The sequence below is a fragment of the Chionomys nivalis genome, chromosome 18 (genome assembly GCF_950005125.1).
Source record: "Chionomys nivalis chromosome 18, mChiNiv1.1, whole genome shotgun sequence".
Taxonomy (NCBI): Eukaryota; Metazoa; Chordata; class Mammalia; order Rodentia; family Cricetidae; genus Chionomys; species Chionomys nivalis.
In genome coordinates, this window is record NC_080103.1 from 41341219 (window position 1) to 41365411 (window position 24193).

A 24193-nucleotide genomic window follows, 5' to 3' on the forward strand; every position below is an offset into this window, starting at 1 on the left:
ACCTTGGAAATCTATTTTTAAAGTGGCGTTTGCATTCCAGACATGACACATCGCCACAAGGAGGCACTGCTAGCACAGCCAAGAATCCACAGCTACAAACCTGCCCAGAGATTTCAAGAGTTGATTCTCAGCCAGCCTTCTGCCCTCAGTAAAACCTGCTTCCTGAGACGGGTAACTCAAAGGACAGACAGAATTAGCTCAGGAGGAATGGGGAAGGAGGCTTCCTTGTTTTGGATCTAGTGGATCTAGCTCAACCACCCAAGTTTGAAAGAACTCCATTTCCACTGGGATGCTTCAGAAGAAAACATGTAGCATATTTTTTATATTACAGGCATTTTCCAGAAGTGCTGCGTTACAGGAAAGCCAGAAGCATGGGCTCACGAAAACACAGGTAGTGGGTAAGACCTGCATCTTTACTGGCAAAGAAAAGGTGTTGCAATCATTTACTGCTTTGGTTGGGTAGGCGTGGGAGCACACACTTGCAATCCCAGCACTCTGGAGGCTGAGGCAGGAGGACTGAAAATTGTAAGTTAATCTGGGCTACACGGTGAGATGAGACCATCTCAAAAATAAAATTACTGTTTCAAAGGCAACGTCACAGTTGTCTATATTTTATATCCCCAATGGCATGTCGAGCCAAGTCTCCACAACTTGTTTTCCTACACTGAAATGAGTTTGGTCATCTTTTGCATCTTGAAATGTGGACATCTCCCTCTCTTATTTTCAAGACACATGTTTCCACATCAGCACCGACTAAAGAGCCACAGCAAACACACAGAGAACTTGGGAACAGCAGTGTCCACGCGAGACTCACGGGTGTTTTCAGAGTCCTTTGGAAAGTGATAGTATTGTTTTTTGACAGCCTGGATGATGTGACTGGAATGCAAGGTTTTCTGTTCCCAACAATCAACATGCAGTGTAATAATGCTTAAGCATTTCCTTTAACTGAAGAATTCCGGGGAATCCTAGCCTTAGCTGGATGAGGCTCTCAGGTGTTTGGTTTCAATGAAAGCCTACAGACCAAAACCGGGGCTGCAGCGCTGAGTGCTTCTCTTGTAATAAGACACAGAAGTTAAATGCATGTTTCCGAGCAGAACACTTCGTTCTAACCCAAGATCAGAGGTGAGGAAATGAACATGTGAGAACTGTATAGAATTATGTCTAACACAAGGTAAACTAGGTATGTATTTACTATTGGCTTATTCCATAAAAACACAAAACCTTTGCATTCCCAACTCTGCCGAAGGGGTTTAGAGTTCGCACTCTGGTGAAGACAGCCAGACTGAGAATCTCACTCTCTTGCCTTTGAATCAGCGCCCTTCCCTTTACCTACCCTATCACAGAAAAAAGAGACACTCTGGACACACACAGAATTTTAGCACCAGAGGACAATGGCCCTTCTGAACAGATCTGTATTGTGCTTTTGTGCCAAGCAATTTAAAGTTTGACTTTGAATAATCAAGGCCGACCAGCTTCCAAGGATTGACCTGAGGATATTTCATTTCATCAATGCCAATGCAACCCCTCCTTCCACCCTGCTTGGCTTTCCCCCCTCTGCTCCCATCCTGACATCCACGTAACCAGAGAATGTTTTTAACCTTAATGAGAAGGTTCACAAACTAATCTTAGTTAAGAAATCAAGGCAAGGATCATGCATACTAGCACTGAGTAACACATTAAATCAGATATTCTTAAATCAACCAGATTTTGAAAAAACAGTTCATATCTGACACAGTTGTCCCTGCTCCTTCCCCTCCACCTTTTCTTTTCTTTTCTTTTCTTTTCTTTTCTTTTCTTTTCTTTTCTTTCTTCTTCTTTTTTTTTAATGGTGGTGGGGGGGGCTTTTGTGAGACAGGGTTTCTCTGGATCTCCCTGGCTTTCCTGGAACTTGCTTCTTAGACTAAGCTGGATTTGAACTCACAGAGATCCGCCTGCCCCTGCCTTCTGAGTGCTGGGACTAAAGGCGTGCGCCCCATGCTTGGCTCTGCTCCTATGCAGATGTAGTTACCTCAAGTGTGGATGCCAACGGCATGTTTAAGTGCAGCACCATGTGGCACGCTCGCAGGGTGAAAGCCAACTTGCTCAGTGGTGGTGTATGCCCGTAGGAGCACTTAGGGAATAGAGTTCCTTGCTAAAAGGCAAGGAACCAGTAAACCTTTGGAATCCATCTTGCATTTCCTGGAAAGCGCAATGCTAACTGAGAGGCGACTGTTTTAGTGGGATGTGCGCGAATATTTCTCTAGGTTCCGATTAGAAACACATCACAGCAGGGTCCACACTAGAAGGGGAGCACAAGCGTGTTCCCCGGTGAGTGTGAGTATCACTTCCCATGTGCGTTTGCAGGCCCTGCTGTTGCAGTTAACAGTGCTGGGCTCCAGGCAGGCTGCCTTGAATGTGTATAGCAGGAAAAGCCCCACACTTCCTGTGGACCTGTCATAGAGACTGGAAAGTCAGAAATCCACACACAGGAAACATCCATGGGTGGGTCACTCTCATTTCCTTGGAACACCCCTTCTTTAGAAATACAATTATCAGGTAAAGGTTAAAAAAAAAAAAAAAAAGAAGAGGAAAAGTCATACATAGCACATCGGGGGGTAGCAGCAAAGCGAACCCCAGATGGCACCCTAACCTTCCCCCAGACTGGATAGAAACAAGTGCACTTGACCTTGACCCACCATGACCCACCTGTGGCTTGCCCTCAGTGAGCTGCTTGGTGGAAACCTGCTCCTGCCCTCACTGCCTGCATTCACACAGTGGCTGTGTATATCCAGACACTTTATTTCACAACATTAGCACACTCTTCTGACCTTGAAGGGAAAAAACAATCTGGAAAGAATGTGGAAGTGGAGAAAGAATGAGAGGCACAGCGGGTTAATTGCCACCTCTTTAGGATCCCAGTTTGGAGGCTTTGTCACCCATGAGTGAAGAGCAGCAGGAAAATATATGTTTCTTGGGATGAATTTAAAAAAAAAAAAAAAAAAAAAAAGCCCAAAGGTAATACTTCATTCGTTGCTCCGATCTTTTGCACAAAATTTGGTCCACTCCATTTACCAGTCAGTTCTCTGAAAATAAATACGAAGCTGCGCCTTTGGTTACAGCACGGACTGTTTTGGTGGAAAAGCTGCTGCCAGGTTGGCGGCTCACGTGGACTTCTCATTATCCTCTCCGATCTTCTGGACCCGTGAATACTTTTTGCATGATGACTTGAAGCAGCCAGGGGGCCAGGACAGTGGCCAGGAGAAGCAGCAAGGAATCGAGCCTTGAACGTTTTTCTCAAAAAAATAGAAGATGGGGAACCACCAAGCCCGAGACAAGAAATTTGTCTGGGAAGAGACCTTCAAGTTCTGTGAAGGGTGGGAAAAATAAAATGAGGCATTGTTTATGACTGCAGTCTAGACTTCTCAATGAAATGGCACGTATTTATCTACTTATTTATGTTGTATCTTAGTAGGTGAACAGCCGTGACATCCTGTGGCAGTACCTGCTGTCCTGCCTTTTCCCCAGCTCTCCTATGACCTTGGTCCCCCTGTCCTATACTCTGTGGGTCATGAGACCTCTGCCTGCAGTTCTCTTCAGAAAGAGGCTCAGGAATAGGTGTGAAGGGCATTCAAGAGAAGTATTTTCAGGATAGGTTGTGGTCAGATAGAAGGGCCAAGGGGGAGTAAAAGGAGAACTCGGAAGGCTGAGCATCATCATGAAGAAAGATGGAGAGTTTGGTTTAGGTGTCTGGAAGCATCTAGATCACCGCGTGAGAAGGCAGATGAAAGCAGAGGACTACAGACCGAGTTAGCCACCGAGCAGCAAAGCCAAATAAAAAGATCCATAGAAGGCAATGATTTGTGGACACCAAGAGCTCTGAGTAGACCTTTCAGTAATGACAAGTCAATCGCTTGTAGGTTTTACACACGCACGCACGCACACACACAGTACTCCACAACACACCATACACACACAGCACAGCACCACCACCACGGGGTGATATATTCCAAGATAAATTAGTCATATTACAGCAATAGCATTGCCAAGGCTAGAAAAGCCTGGTGGGTGGTGATAGGGGTGAGGCAACCTTGGGCCTACAGGAAGAGAACAAGAGAAACAGGAAGCTTCCCAGGATGGAGGCAAGAGGGGGACATTTAAGCAAGCACTAGAAGAATGAATGGGAGAAGAACGGGGGTCATCCTGGAACAGGAAGAAGAAGGGAAGGTAGAGGTGCTGCTCACCCCGAAACATAATCAACAAGGCAGGCTGCAATCTCTCACCAAGCTGTGTCACAAGATCTCCAGAGAAGGTTCCTAGGTTTTTAGTTAGCTTACAGTCCTCCAGTTCTACCATCAATCAGCTGAGTTGGTAAAATAAGTTATCCATAATTTTACAATGTTCTTAATCCTCAGACAGCATGTATATTTGTGATTTCTTTTTTTTTCCCCGCTGTCACTTTTTAAAATAAGCAGCAGTGGCAGGAAGTTCAGCTGAACTGACCAAACCGTATAGCAAGGGAGCAACAACAGTCTTCTCCACGAAGCTATCTAAAACCCCCGTCTACGGAAGCGGGTCCCCTGCACATCATGGGCATTGCTCGCGCAAGGGTCTTCACAGCTCTCACCTTTTCGTTGGCCATGGAATGGTACCACCAAAACAGCCGTGTCGTGATGTAGTAAGCAATGATCACGTCGACCGTGTAGTGTTCGTGTGCCACAAGGATGCAGATGATACCCGCAGCGCTCAGCAGCCAGCAGACCAGATGATACCACCAGAAGTGCCGAGGAGAATCTGGACAGAGGGAAACAGAGATGGACTCATGGACTGGCTAACTGGGAATGGAACTTGACTTATGCAAGCCAAGGAAATGTCCTCCCACCAAGTCACATCTTAATACCTGCTCCTATAACCTTGAGCAGGACCATGAAGACTGCTATGGCAATGAATTGCTTTAGTTTGCCCAGAGGGCACAGGGAATCACGTTAGCACACACAGTAGTCATTCTTAGGAGGTTGGTGGGCACTAAGAGATATTCCAGGCTGTGCCTACCTTCAGCACAACTATTAAATAAGGAAGAGAACAGAACTGTTACTTAGATTGGCTCTAGCTGGCTCGTCCTAGCATACATACATGACCACACTGGAAAGAGAACTAGTAAGGGCCTAAAGAAAAGGTCTATGAAAACAAGGAGGGTGAAATGAGAGATCTTAAGTTGACTTTTATTTCTTCAGGTGTGCCTCTGTGGTGGGGAATGTCACTGTGGCAAGCAAGATTTGATCCTCAGCAATTTTATACCACCATTGCTACTAGCAATGGTGCAGCTCTCCTCTTGGGGAACGCTCTGGCTTCTTGCCCCTCCGTGCACCGACATTTAGCCTCCTGCTGAAGTTATTGTGAAGTTTGTGCCACTGGCCAGCTGGGAGAGAACCGTGGCGCTTATCCGGTTAACACGGTCACAACCCCAAGCCCTTCTCACGTAAGTGTTCCTGAGAGACATGGCTGAGCCCGTCTGTTTGTATTATCTGGCCATCTGGTCCCCTTCCTTTTCTGTCTATTTAAAGCCTTACTGGCTCACAATAAAAGTTTAATGACCTAGTAGACTGAAATCAATTTCATATTAAACTTTGTTTATGTTCATAGCAGCACACAGGCTCAGTTGTAAAAGAACGGTTGAAGAGCAGAGAAAGTTCAGTCCCCAAAGCTTCAGACAATGGCTTATCGGTTATTGTTCCTACACAAAGTGATTCTTGGTCTGTGGATCCCAAGTGGAAATATAGTCCTATATTTGATTCTTTCATTTCAGTTTCTTCCTCATTACTTAATTACTTCATCCTCCTGCTACATTCTCCAAGATAGCTTACAGAATCCTAGAATTTAAATGCCGGGGTGTCCAGTGACTGTTGCATCAGAACCCTAAAAACTGAGGCAACCCTGACAATGCTGAAGGTCTCATTCAATGCGTTCTCCAGTTCTACTGCCCCCTCCCAGCCCTCCTGAGGTTTCATATCTGACCCACTTTTCTATACAAAGGTCGTCGGGGAACTTAATAACAGCTCAAAATGTTTGGGCCCGTTAGAACTACTCTGTATCATTAACCACCAGAAGCTGAACCAGGTAAGGAGCAATGATGTGGTGAAATGACTGTTTCATGACTGGTGGCATTGAAGGTAGGCTTTTTAGGAATTCTGAAAAACCCCGTTTGTTCTAGGAAAAGGCATTTCCTATGATGCTACCACACTGAGATCACAACCCACTCCCTTCTCTTCCCCCACCATGATGATTATTTTTGCTGCTATCTATTGCCGTGAGAAAGTGTCTCACTATGTAACCCAGGCTAGCCTTAAACCAGTAACTCTCCTGCTTTAGCCTCTGTAGTGCTAAGATTCCATACACAGACCCAGCTAGCAGAAGCTATTTTGAAATCAAAATGGCAACTGAAAATCCTGTTTTTTTCACTCCTTCTAGCCACAGGGATGACACCTAGTTAAGAGCTGAAAACAGACGGACTTTACTGTCTACATAGGATCTCCAGCAGAGGTAACAAGCACTAAGAAAACCCACTGATGGTGAGGCCAGACATCTAGCATTAACAGCCACGCTGTCTTCTGCAGGCGCAGGTTTCAAACTCCAGCGAGCATATTGGTGCAATTAAACCCTTTCATGTTAACCAACAAAATGGTCCCGCTTCCATATGCTCTCCTAACTGCGTTTCAATCCACTCCCAACAAGAGTGCTAGCAAGGAAAGAACCCAGGATGCTCAAAAGGCAGGAGAGTAATCACACATAGACAGTACATCTTCTAGAAGCCGACTTTCCAAACCATGACATTGCTCACTCAGGGAAACGAGACACGGAGGACTCAGATGGTGACTACGGGTGGCAAACAAAGAATGTCCTGTGTCCACAGAGGGCCAGCAATGCAGAAAAATGTATATTAGGTAGGACAGATCTAATATTTTATTTTACATGAAAAGTTGTTGAAAAAAATATAATCTTCCCATGCCATATGTAAATGTATATAACAAAAAAATCCTGCCATGGGAATTATGCCTCTATATATCATATATAGAATTAATCACACCTTGCCTTTCTTCTTGCTCTGGTGGGAAAGAAGAAAGAAAGCTATGTCCTGTTTATCAGTAAGTAGATTATTCTTAGACAATCCTATGAGATCATACAACTTGAACTGACTTTCTTTGTTTCTTCCTAGTTTGTGTGTGTGCCGCATGTGTGTATATGCTCGTATATGTGTGTACATGTTTGTGTGTGTGTGTGTGTGTGTGTGTGTTTATAGACTGGCTAGAGAGGCCAATGTCAAGTGTCTTCCTAAGTTGCTCTTTGTCTTATTTGAACTTGAGACAGGATGTCTCACTGAAGCTGAAGCTCACAGCTCCAGCAAGACAAGTTGCCAGCGAACCCCAGAACCTCTCCTCCCTGCCATCCCTCCATTGCCCACTGTCTCTACATTCCCAGTGCTGGGATTACAGGCATGTGTTGCTACATCCAGCTTTTAGCAGCAGCGCCAGAGACTCAACCTCAGCTCCCCATGCTTTGCAACAGCAAATAAATTTACTGCCGGAGCCATCATCCCAGCTTAAACATCTCTAAAATTTCTAAACAGAACCAAGAAATTAAAACTGCCATCTCCAGAGTCTGATTGAGTTTGAATACCCAATCCTCAAATACTGGAGTTGTATATGATAGTCAGGTCACTTCCTGTACACACAAGCAGAGAAAAGCAGAGGGGAAATAATACCTCCCGGAGGGGCAGCAAAGACCAGAGAGTTAGGTTGTGTCAAGCGCTCAGATGACTGCTAGGCACAGAACAATTATCTGTGAGCTAGGAGTCACATCACTTGCTCTTTAGATACTGAATGAATTGACACTAAGTTCCCGGGACGTTTTCTTTTCAATATTTTGTTTTTCAACACAGTATCTTCACTGTGACAGACAACGCCTACCCGCCCTTATTCTGTAAGAGTCCTATGATCCACAGATTGGTGTGTGTACCTCTGGACTAGAAAATGATGGACCCTCCACGGATGGAACTTCCTCGGACAAAAGTCAGAACTAGAACCATAAGGAACACACTGCCATAACTATTAATTATGCATTAGGAATGGGGCAATTCCATTTAATGAGGATTCCCTGGGGCCTGTGGAGAGATGAAGGACGCTATTCAGCAACACGCATCGTGCATGGACATAAGGAAGAGGTGCAGAAACCCTTGGGCTTTTAATGCAAAGGTGATAAGACCCTCGCATGTCGCTCAACTTGTTTGGAGTAATGGAGGGCCAAAAGGAGAGGAAAGCAAGAGATGGGGAGCCCGCTGGATACAGGTCTATGCCTGTGATAACCTGAATCAAAATGGCCCTCGTAGGCTCATGTGTTCGGATGCTTGATCCTAAGTTGATGGGGCTGCTTGGGAAGGATTAGGGGTTGTGGCCTTGTGAAAGGAGGTGTGTTACTGGGGGTAGGCTCTGAGGTCTCAAAAGCCCATACTATTTCTACTTAGAGCACACATGCTCTCTCTCCCTCTCTCTCTCTCTCTGTGCCTCATGGTTGTTGTCTCAACATGTAAGCTCTAAGCTGCGGCTCCAGTGCCAGGCCTGCCTGTTGCCATGCTCTCAACCATGATGCTCGTGAATTCTCCACACTCTCTGAGACTGTAAGCAAGTCCCAAATTAAACTCTTTCTTTTAAAAATGCCTTGGCCAGCCTGGTCTACAAGAGCTAGTTCCAGGACAGGCTCCAAAACCACAGAGAAACCCTGTCTCGAAAAACCAAAAAAAAAATAAAAAATAAAAAAAATAAAAATAAAAATAAAAATGCCTTGGGACAGGATGTCTCCATATGGCAACAGAAAAGTAACTAAGACAATTCCCAAAGCTCTTTTGTCCATGCCAAGCAAATAGAAGTCAGAGACGCTTCTGGAAACACAGGACAATGGGCATTTTGGAACACACATCATGATTTAAACATGGAAAAAGAAACATTGCCCTTCAAAAGGATGGAGGAAATGGGCAACACTCAGAAGGCAACACCAAGGGGACCTGCTAGGCAGCGAGAACCAGTTACAGCCCTTCAGTGAACAAGGCACTGTCTCATCAATAAGAGCCACTGGAAGGGCTGAACAGTGGTGGCACACACCTTTAATCCTAGCACAAGGAAGGCAGAGGCAGGTGGAGCTCTGTGAGTTCAAGGCCAGCCTGGTCTACAGAGCAAGTTCCAGGACAGACTCCAAAGCTACACAGAGAAACCCTGTCTTGAAAAAAAAAATCAAAAAAGATTGGGAAGCACTTAGGATACAGGAGGGCTGTGCGTTCCAGGCCAGCTTGCACTGTACAGCATTTCAAGAACCAATCAAGTTGAAAAAATAAACTACTAAAAACATTTAAACAACAAACTATAAGGGCCTTAAACAATGGGAACTTGGTGTAATGATATGGGAAAATATGTCAATTTCTTGCCTGTGAGTTTCTTAAGGACGAGATGCTCCAAAAAATGCCCTAGTACTGCCGAGAAGGCAGCTGGGAAGTGATGAATGGCGGCATTGGAATAGAACAGGACAAGGATGTGGATAAAGCCGAGGAAATACACATCAATCATTGGGAATCACAGAACTGAAGTGTCAGTGAGTAAGTCAAAAGTCATTGGCTTTGTCTTCAGAACGCACAGGTCTTTCCTCAACACATTTATCCATTCATTTATTTTTCATTCCACCTCCCTTTGTGAGAAAAAGTTTAGAGACAAAGTCTCACTTTAGAGCTCTGGCTAGCCTAGAACTCACTCTGTAGTCCAGGCTGGCCTCGAGCTTATAAAAATCCACCTGCTTCTCTCTGCCTCCCAGATCTTGGGATTGAAGGGGTGCACCACCATACTCAACCTGTTCTTAGTCTCCATATTAAGAACTCCCTGCCTTGGGGAGCACTAAGAAAGAAGGGGGATATTTGGAGGCACACTAGATGCTAAAAGAAACCAGAGCCAGGGCTTTACTCTTCAGGCTTCAGGTCACAAATGACCAGGCGGAAGGATAAACTGCGTATCTGCACAGAGTATTTACAGCTGTCTCTCTCCCAACTGTCCTCTCTGCAGAAGGGATCCCATCCGTGTCAGGACCCTGGGGCCCCGCCCACCAGCATTCGCGTCAGGGCCCTGGGACCCCGCCCACCAGCCGTCGGTTCAGTGAGCGAGGAACTATGACTTACATTCTTTGATGAACAAGTAAGTAAGTGTCAGCACAACTGTGTGACCGCTGAAGAGGAAGTCTCCACACAGGATGTGCGATCCCGTTATGGACAATCCACCGCCAGAAATCAACCGGAGAATCCGCTGTATTTTTGCCTGGGAGTCTCCGTTGAGCTGAGGGACAGAAAACACGGAGGAACATTTATTTACAAGAGGCTCGAGATCATGCTTGTTAGAAAAGTAATCAGGCTGTGATTTTTAACGTCTTTCGAAGTTTTTCCTTCTAGCATAAAAAGTCAAAAATATTCCAAGAGGAACCACCTCACACTAGGTTCGCCTCATATGTTGGGAGGGCTTATTGAATTGTCCTAAATTATTCAGTACGTTACTAATAATACGTTTTAGTGGTGAGGTGGTGTCCTTGGGCAAAGCTTTTAAAAATATTAATAACCAATGACTTCACCACTATGTGCTAAAAAGCAGATTGGAGCGACATTGTTTCCTTTTGGCAGGAGGAAGTGAGGCTTTGGGGTCATTACCATTCGACTAAACTATACGCCGCATCTGTCAGTACCGTGTTAAACTGGCTGCATCAAGTGTATGTACAACCTCATTGGTATATGCCAGAAACACGGTTACAGGAAACTCATCCCATTACGTAAGGTCTGGAAATGACATTAGGGACTGTTACCAGCAAGCTTTCAAAGCTTTGACCAGGAAAGCCTATCACAAGGAATCTAGTTCTACACTGGGGGTCAAGGGTACAGGAATTTCTCTAAACCACAGTGATGTCATAAAAAATAGTGACAGGTAGGGCAGGAATGTCTGGCAGTAGTTTTAAAAAAAAAATGTATATCCTATTAAAATATAAGCATACAAGAAAAAGTCATGATACGAGGCAGGAAACTTAGAAGAGACCTCCTGGGCACCTGGGAGGGCAATCGCAGGAAAGCCTAACACAGTGAAAGTCAGTGTTGGGGATATAAGAATGGCACTTGGGGAGAGAGCGAGTGACAGTCTACAAGAAGGAGAAACACAGGACTGGTGCTGAGGAGCCATTTGGTATCTTGGGGACAGGTTGGTCCTGTCTTCTTTGTACTCAGCGCTTCTGCCTCTGCACGCTGGTCCCCAGAGCGTGGCAGTCCAACTTACCAGCAGATAGGCTGGAGGGGGAGCAAACGCTGTTGGGTCTTGCCCAGGTGGGCACATGATTGTGAAGGAGGGCGTGTCCAGATGGATGGGGAGAGCCTCAAAGCAGGTAGAACACAGCCCCGCCCAGCACAATAAGGAACCAAATCCAGAATCGTTGCCTAAGACATCTCCCTCTAGGGGACCAGAAAATGCCCTGATTTAAAGCACAGTACTACTGCAGAGAGCCACCTGGTTACTAAGAAACCCCCGTAAAGAGGGAAACACACACACAGCTGCTCAACTCGTAATAAACCGCTACACAGAAATGACTCAGAACAGAATTTGGGTCGCGAGGCGCTGAGGCTTCTGAGACATGTTGACTTAAAGTTCGCTTCAAGCCTGCCCAGATGGCAGAACCAAAATGAGTACCCAGCAGCGGACAGTCCTTACTAAGATCTGGCCAAGAGTCTCCTATGCCATGTTTAAGGGGTGGTTCCAGGGTAGCAGGGTGATGCTATCGGGAGTCAGCTATCACCTGCCAGGCAGGTTGGCACATGCCTTTGAGCCCAGTACTCATATTCCTGGATGCAGATGCAGGCAGATCTCTGAGTTGGAGGCCATCTTGGTTCAGGGTGTGGGGACTAAGAGGGAGGAAGGGGACACATGTTAAGGTACTGGACTTTCTGGGAGATCTTTGGCTATCTGCAGTGAACCTCACAGGGGTGTGGAGCCCACCCCTTTCTTTCCCCATCTTCTCTTCTTCCTGGCTCCCAGGAAGTTGAGCAATTGCTTTGTCACAGACTTGGACGTCACCTTCTCAAAGGCCCAAAGGATTGTGGGGAGGACAGGAGCGCATGCACTTGAGGAAGGCATGAAGCCAGTTGACAGGTCACGTGACTGACATCAGGAACTCCCCCAAAGGCAGGCAAATGAAATATGCCAGCTAAAGCAGCGTCCCTGACATGGAAGCTACAATACAGCCACGGGAGCTGTCCGCGGTCATTCTTTCCTGTCAAGAGATACAAAAGCACTACCACAATGAGATCAAATAGAACAGACGCCCAAGCACTGCATCCTGAGACCGGAAGAACCTATTGCCCTCATTTCTCCTCCACTCACCTGTCGAGACTCTAATTTTCTGAAGGTAGGAGCACTTAGAGTCATTAGCCTCTCTCTACTTGGGGCCAGAAGCCCTGGGGTGCAAACAAAGGAACTCCTGGACCGCACATCTGCCCCATCTTCTGTCCAGCAGTGCCGGTATCTGATAGCCCCTACCCACCTACAGTTTGTTTTCAGAGAGCTCACAGTCAGCCACAGCCTGGAAATCTTAAGTGGAAAGCCCCTCCCCCCCCCAATAGTTTTTCAAGTCTTAACTAACGTTTTTGACAATACATTTCTCCCATTTTATCATTAGCTATTTTAAACTTTTTTTTACTGTGCCTAGTTTATAAATTTAAACATTCATGTATTTATGTACGCATATATATGGGGCAACTGTATACATAGTGTTCGGTACTATCTGGATACATCTTAGGATGTGCCTCCTGCGGAAAAGAGAGACACTGTAAGAAGATTTCTACTGGCCTTTGGGTGGATACTGTTACTGTACAGAGGAAAGGCTTCTCTTGCTTTCCTTGTACATGTATTTGTATGTGTACATTTATTTGTGTGGGGGGCAGAGATGTGTGTGTGTGCACATGCCACAGCAGGCACGTGGAGCTTGGAGGACAACCCACGGGAGTTGGTCCTCTCCTTTTTACCATGTGGGTCCTGGGGATCAAATTCAGTGTACTGGGTTTGGCAGCAAATGCCTTTCTTTACCAGCTAAGCCAGCTCACTGGTTTACTCTGTTAACTTCTTAACCCTAAACCAATCACTGGTAATCCTGAGATGGAGGATTACTTTAAAAATTGCTCAACGAACTTCACGAGAAGAAAGGAGGGGAAGTGAGCAGGGCAAGCCCGCCCGGGCAAGGGAAGGATGACTGTGAAGTCCGAGGACTGGACAATCTTGATGGCTTCCTCTAGGCCTAGCTCAGTTCCCCAAGGCCCTTCCACCACACACCAACACTTGTTTCTACTCATTTCCTTGTTTTTAGACATCAGTCTGTGCAGTGCGCTACCAAATTGAAAACTGAAGCCACAGAAACCTAAGAAAGAAGCATCAATCAAAGCACTGAAACATGGGCTGGAGAGATGGCTCAGAGGTTAAGAGCATTGCCTGCTCTTCCAAAGGTCCTGAGTTCAATTCCCAGCAACCACATGGTGGCTCACAACCATCTGTAATGGGGTCTGGTGCCCTCTTCTGGCCTGCAGGCATACACATGGACAGAATATTGTATACATAATAAATAAATAAATATTTAAAAAAAAAAGCACTGAAACATATAGGAGCCCCAGCATTCTTAAGGATTTCCCCAACTGTGACTCCCATATACTGCTTCCCAGAGAAAGAAAGGAGGCACACAGCAGTCCACGGTGGCTGCTGACAAACAAGAAACCTGACGTTCACAACTGTCCCTCCCAGGAACAAAAGCCCTGTGAGCCACGGCCAGACACTGTATACAGTGAGAGAGACCTTAGAGCACTCAGCCTAGATGCCTCCATCTTATCCCTCCCCTCAGGGCTCAGGGAACCATTCAGAAGTGGAGACAGAAGGCTGTAAGGATTCAAAGAAGTGTTATAGGAGAGATGAGGCTAATGCTGGTGGCCAAACTGCAGGAGCCTGGGAACCCACTGTGAGGCAACTCTGAGTGTTGTGAGCCGTTGGTTCCAGACAGGGACGCCGTCTCAGAGAGAGGTTTTGGCATGTGCACATCTGTCATTGCTCCCTCTGAAGGACACTCACCAGCCTTGCCAACACAGGAAACAGGTAGATATCGAAGAGCCTTGTGGCCACAAGCATTGAAAGCTTGGAAGCAGCACTTGGGCCAAATTTAGAAAGCAACTTTGATCCCTGCCCTCTATCACCACATCTCATCCAGGAAAAGCAGGGGCAGGCAAAGACAGTCTGCTGAGGAGGAGAGCCTGCTCACTGAACGTGGTGGGAGATGAGCTGGGGAACCTCCAACAGGCGGGGCTGCAGCTTGGTTCTTGCACAGAGTCTTTAGTGGGGTGGCTTTGGAAAATTGCAGTTCTTCCATAAACGGTAACCTTTAGTCTGCCTTTCTCTCATCAGTGACCCTTCCCGGCTAACCTCATCCATTCCTAGGAAGGGTTTGCCCCTCTGCGGTGGCCACCTCACCACGGAGCACACTGTAATACTGTCCGGTAGTGAAGTCTCAGGCAGACTCATTATGTTTCTAAACTCTCATGTCTTAAATTAGTTTCAGTCAAAGGCAGTCGGTGTTTAAATTCAGTGTGTACACTGTTTTAATTACAGACACGTTTTGCTTCGATGGCTTTAGGAAATGACCGCCTTTCCAAACCACACCTATATTTGGTAAGGGAGACGGCCGGCTCCTCCCGAACCATTCTGCCCTCCTTCCCTCCTGACATCTGTTCAGTGTTCAGTGAAGTCCAATGTCAGCCCTCTTTCCCTCGGCCAGAAAACACATGATCGGTAAGTTTCCATTTCATAAAACCAGAGTGCACAGGGGTCTAAGATGAAGACTGGCCCCCCTGGGCCCGGATGCCCTGTGAAGAGACTGTAACTTCCCTTCAGACCACTTCAGCGACAGCACAGCCTACTCTGTCTTCCCAGTGGCTAATCATCTGGAGTGGCTCTTGGCTTTTCTCTCTCAAGCCCTATCCACGCCAGTATGTCCTGTCAGTTTTACTGGTAAGATGTGTCCTGGATGAAATGACATCAGTTCCGCGATCATGACCACCAAGGCTCACAGGAGCAGTGAGAACCTTTGCAGTCTGTGGCCAGTGCTGCTGACCACCCCCCCCCACACACACACACACTGTCTGCTGTTCCTTGAACCCAATGCAGATAAACTGTTCTCCCGGCCTGTAGTTCTCAACCGGCCCGTGTGGTTAGCTCTCTCCCTTGCTTCCTGCCATTTTTTTCTAACATCTTTTCTTGACCTTTCTGTAGAAAAGTTTCTGCTGTTTTCCTGTGACAATCGCCTGACTTAGCATCACGTGATATATTAAGAATTTATTAGGGGAGGCTGGAGAGATGGCTCAGTGGTTAAGAGCATTGCCTGCTTTTCCAAAGGTCCTGAGTTCAATTCCCAGCAACCACATGGTGGCTCACAACCATCTGTAATAAGGTCTGGTGCCCTCTTCTGGCCTTCGGCATACACATATATAGACTATTGTATACATAATAAATAATAAATAAATATTTTAAAAAAAAGAATTTATTAGGGCTGGGTGGTGGTGGCGCACGCCTTTAATCCCAGCACTCGGGAGGCAGAGGCAGGCGGATCTCTGTGAGTTCGAGGCCAGCTTGGTCTACAAAGGGAATTCCAGGACAGGCTCAAAAGCTACAGAGAAACCCTGCCTCGAAAAACCAAAAAAAAAAAAAAAAAAAAAAAAAAAAAAAAGAATTTACTGATTACTTATTGTTCCTTGAAAGACGCTAAGGGGAAGGGTCTGCGCTTTGGCCATTACAATGCCTGGGACCATAAGTACCATCCCGTACAGAATAAGTAAGTGAAGAAACCCAAAGAGCCAAACACTGCTGGATTTTTAGTCAGTAGAAAACCAATTCTTTATATGTGGAAATGCAAAGTTCTTAATGAACACGTTTTCCCTGATCTAAAGAAAACTAGAGACTATGCTAGATTGCAGCTAACACCTATGGAAATGTACGGAGGAATGTGTGAAAGGGTGAGGCTTTGGGATTGCTCTATTGATTCATCTCTGTGGACCGGAGACTTACCTTTGGAGCACACTGGAAGTGCATTCCTGGCACAGGTAACGTAGTGACATACATAGTTATGCAGCGATATAGGTATAACGTTCCGATGATAAAGAAGAATCTGCGCCCCACTATAGACCTAAAGGGAACACAGGGATGGGGAGAAACAGGTTTACCAGTTGTCTGTCTGGACCACACTATACACCCAAGTCTTGTCTCAAATTCATGATCCTCTGGCCTCAGCCTCCCGAGTGCCGGAATTACAGGCGCAAGCTACCAGGCTTGGCTCCCTGTATTTCTAATGCAATGTAAATCAATGTTTAATTGACTAAAAATAATAGAAACAATGGAATTAACAAATAAATCTCAGCTTCACAGAATTTTAAAGCCTGTGAGCAATCCCATAGTCCATAGTGGGGCTGATCACATCTCCATAAAGAAATATTCATACACTGAAGTATAACTAAGTCATCCGGGGCCTAAAAGGACGAAGAATGTGGGGACAGAGGAAACTTTAGAGCACAAAGAGTCTATATAGTCTCCGCTCCTAAAGAGTGTCTTCCTCTGCCAGGGAATTCAATCAGCCTCTCTGTTTTCAGACAACTCGCTGATTAACAAAACCCTCTAGAGAACACATCGGAGGTGTAAGTGAGCGGTGGCCATGGAGGAATAATCTAATGGATCAGGTGACATTACATAATTGGATACACAGGGAACTGTGACAACTCATTAAACCCTAGTTATGTAAGCAAGATTTTAATTGGGACCATCCAGAGATAGTCTGACAGTTTAGGCCTGAGTTGCTTTCTCTGACTATACATTTGCAGAAAACTATATTCTGACCGCGTCCAAAGTAACTACTGGATGGATTCGCTATTATCTTATTCATGATTGATTTTTAAATGGCAAAAGAAAATAAAAAGGAGTACAAGGGTTAGAGCTGTTTGCCTTTTTCTGAACAAGGTTGCACTATCGTTTATCGGGGCATTATGAAAGCATTATTTATGACAACCACAAAATACAAACCGCCTAGAAGTGCCCACCAGCTGATGAACAGATAAGGAGAGGCCATGTGTATGTCCAATACCGTATTATTCAGACATGAAAGCCGAGTCCAGTCCTGTCATTTGTGACAACTTGGATGGAACTAGAGATCATACTTAGCAAGCCAGGCATAGGAAAATGAGCGCAGAATAATATTTTTGCCAACTTAAAAAAATATTGTTTAGAGAAGTTGAGCACAGAGTAGAGTTTACCAGCGATGGGGGTGACTTGGTATGTTTAAGAGGGGTTATATGGGAAGGCTGATCAATGCGTACTGAGTTACAGTTCGGAACAGGATGTGCTGAGATTTTCCATACAGCAAGATGGCTACTGTGAACCATGTACTCTCCATTTCAAAAATAAGTTGGAAAGATAAGGTATTTTGCCATAAAGGTATGATAAGTAGGCTGGAGAGATGGCTCAGCAGCTAAGGGTACTGGCTGCTCTCACCCGGAACACAGGTTCGATTCCCAGCACCTACATGGCAGCTCATAACCACCTGTAATTCCAGTTCCAGAGAATCCAGTGGCCTTTGTGGGCCCCAGACTTGTACATGGCACATAGAACACATGCATGCAAAACACCCATATACATAAAATAAAACAAATTTAAAAATGTTTTTAAAAGAAGTGCTTAAAGAGAGGCATGTTTAACTTGGACGTCACCTAGTACACACATGAATTTATATATAATACTTCATTAAGGAATCCAGTTTTGTAAGCTTTCATGTACCAGATAAAAATGAAAAGAACTAGAGATGTGGTTCAGGTGTTAGACTACTTGCCGCATACAAGAAGTCCTTGGTTTGATTTCTATTACTACATAAACCAATACCTTGCATTTGGGAGACAGTAGCAGCAGAATCAATAACGTTAAGGTCAACACTAGCTACATAATGAATTTAAGGCCAGTCTCTATCTCGAAAATTAAAACAAAATTTAATAAAATTAAAACAAAAAGAAAAAGAGATTAGTCAAGAAATAAAAGGCAAAAGTCCTTTTCCCTGTGCAGCTTTAAGGAAGATGGCGTCTTGACTGTGGCTCTGGGCTCTTCACAACCTTCAGCCTAAGCCTGTTCTAGAAGCTGACTGAACTCACCAACCAGGGCTTTTCCAATGGCATGACTACATGGGGGCAGCGTGGGTATAAAGGTCTGTGGGCTCTCGGTTCCAGCTCACGGTGACAGCCCCATTTCTGTTACGTCTGCAAGCGCTGGCTCTGAACATGGATGGGAATGAGTGGGGATGTGTCACCCACCTCCAGCTGTTGGCTTTAACTTCTCTAGAACATACCGTGTACTCACTCCGCTGGGCTTCTCACCCTCCCAGCTCTCAAACTTTCCAAACCACCACTGCCCAAAAGACTCTTGGAAGAACTGTCACCCTCGGAGATGAGGAGTATTTTAAGTTTTCTCCAAGACACATGGTTCTCACATGGACGGACCAAGGTCAAATTCAGGTAACTGCTGGGACTTCTAATTTAAAAGAAAAAAAAAGTATAAATATCTATTTTGGTTGTTCACCACCGACAGCTATTTCAAGAACATTCCTGGGTTTCAGGTGAGGGGAGATGAAAGAAGTAGACCCAGGGTAGCTAGCTGGAAGTGCTGACTTACTGTGTACTTGGTAACCTAGCCTTGTTGTCTTAGTACTGAAAGGGAACAGACAGTCAACAGTGCTGGCTGTTTTTCCTTGGTTAAGTGAAAGCAATTCACTCTGTGAATTCAAGTCCAGGCCCCACAGGAGCGCTGCTCTGAATTGTGCTTCATGCTATTAGACAACAACAAGAAATAAGGAAATATTATTAGGAGTCAATTAGATTCATTCCAGCATTCTGTGCCCAGAACAGAAGATTAACTTAGGTGAAACACTCACTCCGCAGTCTTCTTTAGAAAAAAAAAAACTGTTCACAGTGTGTTTTTCCTCAGAGCTTTTGAAAGAAACAGAGACATGAGAGGTGTCTCCGTGGTAGAGAGGGTTTGTCTGGCATGTGTGAGGTTCTGGATACCAGAACCAAGAAAAAAAAGAAAGGAAAAAAATATTAAAAAGGACATATTGAGAGAGGCTGAGATTGGCAGGATTTCTCACTTGGCTAGGGCTTTAAGAAGAAGGTAATGACAATTCCACCAGTTACCAAAAGCCAAGGTCCAAATCTACTTCAAGACTGAAATGGCAGATTAGTGCCATTTGTGATCTTAGCAGTAGGTATAAAGTACATGGCCTAGGTGTGTGATCCTGAGTGTTTTTTTAATAGATATTTTCATTTCAATTAGCATGTAGCAATTGAACATGTTTCATAGCAGACAGTGTGAAATTTCAGTATCAATGTGTAATGATCAGGGCAGAATAAGGCATAACTTTTCCTTTGTTTCTTTTTTATGTTTTCCTTTGTGGCCTGGGGATGTAACCCAGGGCTTTGTACATGTGAGCCCAGGGATGTTTTGAGCTATATCCCCCGCCAATACCATGCATCTTGACATGGTGGACAGGAAGACAGTTATAACAGCTAGACTTCACCTAAACCAACATGAAGGCTCCTCTGTAGACAGACTCCAGCTACATGCTAAATAGCTCTTCACGCAAATGTGAATATGAAGAGCCTCTAGACCCAAACTGGAGGAGAAGGCAACCAGCCACAGCCTATACAAGCCCTACTATGTTTAGTGTCGCGTCCAGGCACCAAAATGAAACTATGGGTCAATAAATACAGCCTTGGTTTTAAGCATAAAAAAAAAGCCATAACTCACATGAGCAGAAGCAATTCACTTCTACTAAGTAAAAAGCAATTGATCGCTCTTTTAACTAAATATACTGATGAAAATCTTTTGAGAGTTATAATAAAGAAACTATATGCACAGATGGCTTCGGTTTGCCATGCAAGTTTTGAAAACTGCAGGGTTGCATTTGGGAAAGTCTTTGGGAAAGCAGGCTGAATTCTTTTAAATACAAAGCAACAGTCAACTTTATTCTCTCTTCTAAATGGAGTTTTTGTCTGTTTGGGGGTTTTGGTTTGGTTTTGTTTTGTCGGTTTTTTTTTTTTTTTTTTTTTTTTTGGTTTTTTGAGACAGGGTTTTGCTGTAGCTTTAGAGCTTGTCTTGGAACTCGCTCTTGTAGACCAGGCTAGCCTTGAACTCACAGAGATCCCCCCTCTGCCTTCCAAGTGCTGGGATTAAAGGTGTGCGCCGCCACTGCCCGCTGACTCTCTCCTAAAAGCCATCTTGTGGCACTAACACTGAACTCTTACTTGACTCTGAATTTTGAAGTTGTGTTGTGGGAGTTCCCATGCCTCACTTTTTGTTAAAAAGCCCTAAATTGTGGGTATTTCACTCAAACTTGTATTTTAGGGACTTAATTCCTGGGATCCAATAGAAAGCAAACATCTGAAGACAAATGAGAGGACAGGGAACTGAGTGGCCTCTAATTTTGTGGACCAGATGCCAGAATTCACACAGAGAAGCAGAAATAGCCATGTCAGAGCTGTGTCCAGTTTTGTAACATATCATCAAGGTGATAGCTTACTACTCCCCGGTTGGTACAGTTCAGAGATGGGGGAGGAAGGCAGGGGCTAAACTATTGAGCCGTGTTCTCATTTTCAGTGCCAAGAGGAAGACAAGTTTAGAGATCTAAAACCCTAACCACTGAAACCCAGTTCCAAATTCAGCTTCTTAAACAAACACTGGTTACTTTGTGCCTGGCAGGAAAAGGACAAGAAAGGAAAGAAAGCTTAAGAACTTTTGAATAGACGTAAACTCAAAGCAAACTGTTGACGGCAGACCAATCATCCCATAATAAATTAGTGTCCTGGCCTACTTCCTACTGCACCTGCAGAGAGCCTGAAAACATGCTAGTCCTTTCTTACCATCTTCTTCCTTTGTAGTCCTGGTTGTCCTGAGCTCTCTATGTAGACCAGGTTGACCTCAAACTCATTGCTACCTTTCTGCCTTTGCCTCCCAAGTGCTGGGATCAAAGGCATGTCCAAGCATCTTGATTTAGGGTAGGAGTATGACACCATACGACTGGAAACAAGGCACTGTACTGTAAATTGGTAAACTGAGTCACTTTCCACACACAAGACTACTGCAGCTTCCTGCTTTCACACGTGGCCACTCAATGAACACTTACAGAAGAGCGGCTGAATTTATTCAATGATGCCTACCTCCAATTTCTTTCCTCAAATGCCTAGGTAAAACCAAACGCATTAGAAGATTCTGAGAAAGATAATATTAATGATACATCATCTCTTTACAAAGCAAACTGAACCCAAACCCAAATACATTATTAGTCAATACTTACTTGTATCTCAGAAAAAGCCACTGGGTGATCCATAACCCAACTAATACAATCCCATTTATTTCTGATACAGAAAATGCCCATTTGACACGGTCGACATAATCAAAAAACTTGTCTGGGAGTGGAGGGCTGAGCTCCTTGGGAGGGACCCTCTCGTGCACGACTGTGATCATGACAGTCGTCAGGACAAGGTTGAAGAGAGCGTACACAAAGGCAATGCCTGTTTTCCACCACTCCAGGGGAAACTTGTTCCTGGAGTCAGTGGGCATAGAAATCTGGATGTAGTCCGGGTACTTTTTGGCGCCCTTTCGTAGCCCGTTGGACAAGCTCTTGGGTTTACCATTGCCGTTTTTGTTTTCTTCTTCTACAGCTTCAGCAGGACTTGTGTAAGTGTCGGGAGAGTTACTGGTTTGGTTTTCCAAATGACCTTCATGTTTTGCTGTCTCTATGATATCCATCGTCTGCCAGCCTTCAGAGCTACAGGAGATGGTAAGGTTCTTGTTCTCTGTGGAAACGTAACTCTTTTAAATCCTTCCACTTCCAAGATCAACATGGACTCTTAGAAGGGATTGTGTGTGCTGGTACAAAATGGAGATGGTGGCTTTCTGGTTCTTACTTCCTCCCATACAACAATCTGCTGGGTATTCACACAAGGAAGCCAATTCTCTTTCCCACTGAAGATGATGTTGTTCCTCCTAAGAACAAAGGAAAACAAAATCAGCAATGGCTTGTCTAATTCCCAACCATTCAAGATGCAAACATTCTCAGAAGTAAGGCAACTAATACCAAAGCGCTTGCTTTACAAAGACATCCTCAGAACAAAATCAGTGCCCCTGATATTGGATTTATTTATACAGTGCTGGATTGTACAGTGCCCAAGCTTGGGACTCTTGTCTGCCTTTGAGCTGATGTCAGCATATCTTAACAATCAATTTCCTGTTCATTTCTTCTGATAGAGCCAGGACCTAACATTTCGAACACTTCACAAGTTGCTAACCACGAAGTCATAATACACTAGAACCTACCTGGAGACCACATCACTCCTTCCTGATCTGCAAAGAATGAATGATGGATGTTTTCTAAGAAAAGGGATCCAACAGTGGGGCATGGTGGCTCACACTTCTAATGACACCATTCAAGAGGTTAAAGCAGGAGGACTACGGTGACTTTGAAGTCACCCTGGGTGACTTAGTGAGTTCCAGGTTAGTTAAAGTGTGAAAGAAACCCTGCCTCAAAACTATACAATAAAATTTTAAAGGATTTGGAAGCTCTGCTGAATTGCTGGATGGTTGCCACACTCATTTTCCAGAACAGTCCAGTTTCTAACTTCCCTATTTAAAAACCTATGATCCCTTTGGTAACTGCTTTCATGAACTGCAAAGCAACACATTCAACCTATTTTAAATGACACTGCCTTGGTTTCCCCTTTCGTAGACACACACACACACACACACACACCACAAACAAAGTCAACAACCTTCAAACTAACAAAGTTACAAAGCCTTTGCTGGGTCTCATCTGGGAGAGGGGTAGAGGAACAGCCGCAGGGGAACTTCCTAAAACCGCTACAGGAAACTGATAACTCCTCGATACAACCACCAGTTTCTACCGAGCAACAGCATCTGGCATTCAGCGGGCCACTTGAAGCGCTTACCTTTCTGTGGCTGAGGAAAGGCACCTTTGGCTGAAGCGCCCCAGGCTCCACCGAGAAGCAGAGACTTCTTACCACACTGAGCAAAGCCGGCGACTCTTATACTAGCTCGCACTATGGCCCAGCTGTTCCCAATTTAGGAAAGCAGTAGTTCAGTCGGGCCACCAGCCCAGCCACCTGAAGAGTTCTGCAACCTTGTAATTAGTCTCCACCCTGAGTACACTGCACAACTTTAGCATACTTCTTCCAGTCTTAAAGGCCTCCTTCGCAGGGTAAATACGGTTACATTCAATGTAGTGACAGCTAAGCCTTTAAACGGATGTAAAAAGAGGAAAAAGTTTAAGTGGCTCAGTTAATACCTCCAGGTATTTCCTTGACACTATGGTGGCAAACAGATCAACTACAGGAGTTTATTGTACACTTCCCATCTCAACACTGAGGAACGCAGGGGCAGATTAAAGGTTGGTTGGCTTGTTTGTTTTTGTTGTTGTTGTTTTAAGAACACAGGGACTAGAGAGATGGTTCAGCATGTAAAATGCCTACTGTGAAAGCAGAAGGACCTGAATTTGGATCCCCAGCACCACTTAAAACCACCAGGCAAGGTGGAACACACCAGCAACTCCAGTGTGCATGCAGGAGTGGGCACGGCAACTGGAGACAAGTGAATCCCTTGGGCTCGCTGGCCAGGCAGTCTAGCTGAATTAGTGGGAGGCAGACTGACAGCCCCGGCTCAGAAAAGAGGTGCAGAATGTCTAAGGAAGATACCCGATGTTGACCTTTGGCCTGCGTGCATGCATGTGCGCTCACACATGAACTCAGCCAAGAGCAGCTAGTTGAGTCGGAGAGCTAGAGCCACCACACGGCTCTGGGAGACAAGGAAATATCCATATTGTGAAGGAAAGACTGAGAAGAGTTGGCCCCCAGATAAAAAATTAGATTTATGTGTTACATACCCCTGCAGACACAGCCCACCCTCGAGAAAGAAAAACCAGCAGGGAAGTTGATCTGGTAGAAAAATAGGATCAGCAGAGGGTGAGTAGCCACGAGGGGTCACTCCCAATGGCTCACTTTCCTATTGCCCCTCTGAAAAATCTCCCAGCT

The 24193-nt window shown here is 45.1% G+C and overlaps 1 protein-coding gene across 2 annotated transcripts in view; it reads right to left on the bottom strand.

Annotated features, from left to right (window-relative positions):
- Positions 1 to 1860: 1860 nt before the first annotated feature.
- The window catches only part of Sgms2 (sphingomyelin synthase 2), a 73961-nt gene continuing 51628 nt past the window's right edge, over positions 1861 to 24193 (bottom strand). For both annotated transcript variants that reach the window (XM_057793540.1, XM_057793541.1), the window contains exons 2-6: positions 21445 to 22136; positions 16131 to 16248; positions 10187 to 10340; positions 4604 to 4770; positions 1861 to 3344 (exon numbers count right to left, since the gene is read on the bottom strand). In XM_057793540.1, coding sequence (XP_057649523.1) covers positions 3141 to 3344; positions 4604 to 4770; positions 10187 to 10340; positions 16131 to 16248; positions 21445 to 21899 — 1098 coding nt within the window. In that variant the 5' untranslated portion in view covers positions 21900 to 22136 and the 3' untranslated portion in view covers positions 1861 to 3140. The remainder of the gene's footprint in view (positions 3345 to 4603; positions 4771 to 10186; positions 10341 to 16130; positions 16249 to 21444; positions 22137 to 24193) is intronic.